The 6,330-nt window shown below is 43.3% G+C and overlaps 1 protein-coding gene across 1 annotated transcript; it reads left to right on the top strand.

The window, feature by feature from the left end:
* Nucleotides 1–254: 254 nt before the first annotated feature.
* ARRDC5 (arrestin domain containing 5) lies at nt 255–5,317 on the top strand. Its single transcript, XM_031552134.1, is given in 6 exon segments — nt 255–504; nt 3,841–3,912; nt 3,915–4,032; nt 4,261–4,295; nt 4,359–4,709; nt 4,789–5,317. Coding segments are annotated over 6 exon segments (1,062 nt in total). The 3' UTR covers nt 5,025–5,317.
* Nucleotides 5,318–6,330: the final 1,013 nt, after the last annotated feature.

Below are 6,330 nucleotides of genomic sequence, written 5' to 3'. Positions count from 1 at the left end.
TCTACTGCATCACCAATACTGATCCTAAATGTATAATTGGCTGCTTGCAGTTAGGGTGGTACTGCTAATAAATGGATGTCAAATTCCCTTCAGTTTGATGTAGCCTGGGCAGCCGAGCTCTCTGCTGCTAGGATCCCAACATCCATTTCTTCTGTTATAACCTCACAAACCACAGCACTGCAGGGAATTTTGGGTGAGATGATCTCCCAGTCCAACCTTATGGTTCCTACAGCACTGATTCCCACTTTTCCCATATGACAGCAGTGAAAGCAATTAACCTTGTGCTGCCTGAGGTCAAGGTGTATCCAGTTGGCTCCAGCATATGTGGCCAACTGGTTCTGAACCTCAGCAGTACCCTTGTGGACCCTGTTGTGAAAATGGAGCTCATGGGAAGGGGTTACCTGAAGTGGCCGGAGGGTAATCCAGAACTGGACTATGAAGAGATCATAGTTTGCACCAACAAAGCTGTCTACATCTCCAAAGCAAAGAAGTTCCACATAGCAGGTAAGATGCTGGAATGAGGTGCCACTGCAACAGCAACCTATTGCTGGGCTAGGGCACTTCCTCTGCCTGTGGAAAGAATTTTGCCAGTAGTTCTGCCAAGTGTTTTGCTTCTATCCTGTGGCATTCTCCTTTTCACTATGTCATATATGGCAACTGGTGCTGAGAAATGAACAGAAATATTCTAGTATGGAAAGTAGCATGTGAGAGTGTCAGCACTCAGCACTCTTCTGGTAGCTCTATTTGTGAACATCTGTTGCACGGACAGCCATTGCATGCTGTCTAGCTGCAGGTACGAAATCTTTAGTCACAAGTATATCACTGAAGCACTCTTTGCTCATCTGAAATGCTTACTTTTCATGTGCCAGAACGTATAAATTAAGTATAAAAGTGTTATATTTGCAACTGTAGGGAAAGCATTTTTTAGTGTTACTGCTGTATCCTTACTGAAAAGCAAGAAACAAACAAAGAGACATACACTGAAAACACTGCACAAATGTGAAACACAGAATGGCTTAGGTTGGAAGGGACCTCTGGAGGTCTTGTCCAGCTCTCCTGCTCTAAGAGGCATGCCCAGAGCAGGGCACCCCTTAGGTATCATACACTGTAACATGCACACTTGTAAATGCAGAGCTAATGATTAAACAGTACATGTTTATTAAATAGAGTTAAGTCAGTGGGATGTTATAATGACCACCAAAGACAGTCTTCTTTAAAGATGCGTGTGTTATTTCAGGATACATCTACAGTAAATGGAAGTCTCCTAGGAGGAGGGTTTCCTCTTCTCAGCCTCTCTTTCTTCAGGTCTATTGGGAGTCCTGAGGATTTAGTCAACAGATAATTGGCTAAAGTTCATTGTGCTGGAATAGTTTAGAAATTAGGTTAGACTGCACCTATGCTCTGAAGCTGTTTATTTGAGCTATGACCTGCAGTGATCAGGCTTCATTTCCTTTCAGACCCGAAGGCTCTACTTCATACTAAAGATCATTTTCCCCTTACACATGCCTTTGACTCTTAGCTTGACCTCCTGCAGCATGCTGTCTCTTCCTATGGGCTACCAGATGTTACAGGTCTGACAGGAAAGACAGAAAGTGACTAAGTGTAGGAAAAATCATTTTTGCTATTAGAAGAACAAGTATCTGTAATGCGTCTCAGTTCTGTATCTCCTCAGCTGAAGTTGAAATATGGGTTACTTAAATATACTCTTAAATCCACATTTTGTCACCTGTATGTGTGTTCCTTTTATCAGAAGAGCTGAGCATTCACATCCACCATAACTTGCCAAAGCAGTACAGTTAAATAACAGATTATTCCTACTGTAGCTGAGTCTTTCTGCTCCTTTTCCCAGCACTGATTGCATCTCTACAGAAGTGCTCTAACAAGTCCAAGAAAGCCATTTGAAAACATGAAAGAAGATACAAACATGACCCTTCTTACTCTGAATACTCAGTGCTCCCCACTGATGTTGGCATAGGAGGAATGTACATTTGAACAGATTGCTGCCTGTGTCAGCTTTCAACACTTAGCTGCTAATATGGTCTTCATAGCATGTTACTGCCTGGTATTTGATCTTACCACATATCCACCTTGGGTCACAGCTGATGTCTGTGTAAGAATTGCATGTACATGGCTTCTGGTGCATACTGATATATTTCCTTTTAACCTTGGTAAACCTCATCACCATTTCATGGAACTCAGTATAGTCTCGTGAGATAATGACTATTTAAGAATTGAATACTGGTGATTGTCAAATCTGACTGGTAACAGTGCTAGGATAATTAGATCCAGAAAAGAAAAAGATGTTTTGGTGCTACCAAGGCTCAGCACCAACAGAATCCCTGAGTCAGAGCAAACAGAAGCCAGGAGCTCAGCAAACAATTTGAAGGTCTTTAAGCAATGCTGTGCATGGTCTCACCTCAGGAAATCTCTTCTGCCCTTCATAAGAAAGTCATCCCTCTGGTCATTCCTACCAGTAGCAAACTCACACCTACCCCACAGCCACAACCATTGCCTTTTGCAGTAAACACAAGAGTCACAGTGTGACTGAAATTTCCAGGTTTTGCTGAAGACCAAGATGCATAATGTCTCTGGGTGCCTTCAGGAGTTGGCTCTTGGGAGTCATTCCCATCTCTACAGCTGTCAGGAAAGCTATAACACTCATGTGGTTTCAGGGGAATAAGTTTTGGAGCCCACATGGATGGCAGTTTCTCCTGTGCAGTGGGGTTCATGCCTATCAGACATGGGTAGCTCGGGGAAGGGGAGCATATGTTTACTTCCCAGGGGAATTCAGAGACATTGGAATATCAGGTTCCTACAAACTATCAGGAATTTCTTATATTGCATCTATCTAAGAGGTTGATGAATTTCAGATTCCTCCATCTCAGATTGTTCTTTAGGCATTTTTTTCCTTTTGAATTACAAGACGATTGAAAGAGCTGTTATGCCATGTGGCAAAAAAAAACCCTGCTGTTAGGAAACAATACCCAGACTCTTCTGTCAAAAATATCCAATTGAGATTATTAAAACATAACGCATTGTTGAATTCATTGCAAAAAGATGCAGAAACAGGACAAAACTTTAGCAGTCTCTCATTCCCTACTACTATTGTTCAAAGTGAAGTTTTGGCACAAACTGTTAGGAAGAATGAAAGTGTTCATCTGGACAATAAAGCTGACAGCACCTTTGGATGAAGCAAAGAGTCAAGAGCTGCTCTTATCAGGTCAAAAGGGGCTAAACATATGCTTACATAGTTGGGACAGTCTTGTCTTAAAGTCAGTGGGACCTATACAAAGCTGAATTTCATTAAGATGGAGAGGCACAGATGCAAAGACTTTAGAAGGAATTGATTGTAATATTCCTGTCTAACAGTTGGGCAAGGAAGGTGTCCGATATTATTTCTATTGTGAGTGAGTCTTTCACAAAGGTGAAACACAAGTTCGGATCACATTCCCATGTGCTGCAGACAAAAATAAAAGAAAAAATGGGAGTTATTTCACTCTCTTATTATTATTTCACAGACCATTACTGCTTTTAGCAGTTAAAAGTGCACGTCAGTCTATCTTGCTTCTAAACGATTAGCTACAAGTTGCAGGTTCATGACTGTGAGTCAGGATGGGGCAGATGAGCAGTTCTCAAGTCTGCTTTGCCCATACATCCAGCAGCCGACCTGCAGAGGCAGCGCACAGTTCACTCATAAAATTTTGTGTGAAATACCAGCTGGTAAGGTAAGGTAAGGTAACATCACCTTAATTTCTGGAAGAAATGTCAAGGTTTCTGGAAGGTACAAACATCCTAAATGTTTAAGAGGTTTCTGACAAGAGCATATTGCTTGGCTTTCAGACAGCTGCCTGGATTCTGGGATCCACACCTTTGATTTCCACTTCAGCTTTCCTCCAGAGGCTCCCTCCACATTCATAAAGCTGGCTGCATCTTCTATTTCATGAAAGGGATTTGCTGCAGCCACAGTACTGTCTTAACTAAAGAGTGGAGATATTTCTGTTGCAAAGAATCAGTGGTGAGCACATGGGACAAGCAAAAGACAAGATAAGGGGAACCAACTATCTGAGCTCAGGACTGTTCTGATCCTGTGCTTTACATGCCCACTACTGAGTTTTCACTAACTTTCAGCACTCAGTTTTTCTCCTAATTTAACATTAAAACAACACCTTCAATATGTTTTACCATTGTTGTCCTGGAACTTTTGCCCATATACAAAGATATTTTTTACATAGTGTACAAAGAGCATTGTAAGAACTCAAGAATGTTATGCAAGGAGCACTTTGAGATCCAGAATGGTAATTGAGGGAGTTTATTTTCTTGCTTTAAAGTCTAAGTTTTGGGCAAGCTTTATGAAATAGGAGGTCCTCTTTTCAGCCATGCCACTTGTGGTGTAGTGAGGAAGACTGTCCTCTGGGTGAAAGGCAGGGCCTGGTGGAGGTATGAGCAGCTTCAGATGTTCCTTCACAACTTTGGACATGCGGTTTCTGGGGAACACCACGTGTCCAGCAGCAATAGTTCACTGTGCTTTGCCTTCCCACTCATTCTCCCCATGCAGGCTCTCTTGGTGGTAGAAGCTAGGATTGATGTCGTTTACCTCTGCTGCTTCATCCAAGGCTCTGTGATACTCTGCATCTCCCTGAAGAAAAATGTATTTTTCCCTGGTGAAACTACTGTCTTCACAACAGATATTGCCAACATGCAATTACATTAGGAAGGTAGTTTTTGCTGTACGCTGCATTGTCCTGTACAGGAGCTTCAGCAACAGTGGAGATCAGTATTCCTTGGAAGATCAAAATGAAGTGACAAGGTTGGAGTGCCAGTCAGGCACAGCCCCCTTTGATACCATGAGAGTCACCAGTGCACTGGTTCTGCCAAAAACATTACCTGTCACCAATGCCCTGAGAGGAAATAACATCATGGCATTCAAGTATGAGCTGGTAGGAACCTCTAACCTTCCCTATGCCACATCAAACATCTTGGGCAAGGAGCCTATCATCATAGCAGCCATACCAGAGCATTTGTGAGCAGAGCATCATGATTCTGAATGAAAATCAAGGTTAGCCTTCACAGAGACATTTACGAGAATGATCTAGGAGCAATTGGATGCAAGGAATAAAGGATATTTTTTGTTCTTCAAGATCTGTGCATATTATCTCTCTGCTTTCACAAGAGGAGACTGTGGTTGCAGAGGTGCTCTGGTGATTTCCAAAACAAGAGGGTAAAACTAGCCAAGATCAGGAAGGCACATGAAGGGAGCCTGTGGTCCTGCTGAAGTCAAATCTGATGGCTAAGGAAGAGTAGGAGACTCAACAGTGCCTTAGATACTTTGCAGGCTCAGAAGGTGGCCATGCTCCAGTCCATGAGATAAAAGCCCACCCTAGTCTTATCTAGAGGTATGGTTAGAGTAGAGAACAAGCTGTTTGAAAATCAGCTTTGAGATAAGGCAAATGCTGGGCAGAGACAAGGAGCAGGCAGACTGCTTGTCACAAGGGGACCAGTGGGAGATAACTTCTGCTGCCAGAATGGCTGGGTGGGCAGCTGGGTGATCCTGGGGACAAGGGAGTAGCCGGGCCACACGGAGCATGTGAGACATAGGGCAGCTGAAGGCAGGACAAGGGCGGTACCCATTCAACTAGGAAAGGCTTTTCCAAGATTTCATGAGGCAACAAAGCTGGTCAGGAGGGAGGGACTGAAGCTCAGTATGTGACTGGATAATCATTATAGGAAGACTAAGTCCTTCAAAGACTGTTGCCTTAGGGCTTCCTTCACACAGTGAATAGTGAAGGAAGGTTATGGGTACGTACAGCAGGATAGAACCTGGCAAGTATGAGTGTGTCATGCCTCCTGCTGCCCTTTTTTCTTAGTCTGCTTTGGGACCCATCACCCACCACAGCAGGATCAACACAAACCACATCCACTCAATGTGTGACCCTGGGCATGGATGCTGCTGGAAGGATGTTCCTCCATCAGCTTCAGGTGACACCATGGACCAGTGGTCATGCTGCCACGCAGAGGGACCTGCACAGGCTGCAGAAATAGGCATTCCCAGGGACATGGTGTGTGTAGTCCATGCTAAAATTTTGTGTGTATGTGTCTGTGTGGGTGAAAGGGTTTGGGGATTAGAAGGGTGCTTAGGCATTTGTTGGTGTTTGTTGGCATTTTTGTCTAGTGCCTAGTATTGTGGTTTATCTGCTGTATTGCTGATACTGTGCCTGAATGTATAGTTCACTGATTGCTGGTTAATTAGGCATTGCTAATTGAATAAATCACCCTGATTCTGATGTGATTTACACAATATGAACTGAGAGCTGCTTCTTCAGAGTACGCTGA

This window comes from Meleagris gallopavo, chromosome 1 (assembly GCF_000146605.3).
Source record: "Meleagris gallopavo isolate NT-WF06-2002-E0010 breed Aviagen turkey brand Nicholas breeding stock chromosome 1, Turkey_5.1, whole genome shotgun sequence".
Classification (NCBI taxonomy): Eukaryota; Metazoa; Chordata; class Aves; order Galliformes; family Phasianidae; genus Meleagris; species Meleagris gallopavo.
The sequence above is the reverse complement of the archived record's forward strand: the minus strand, read 5'-3'. Positions and strand labels throughout refer to the sequence as shown.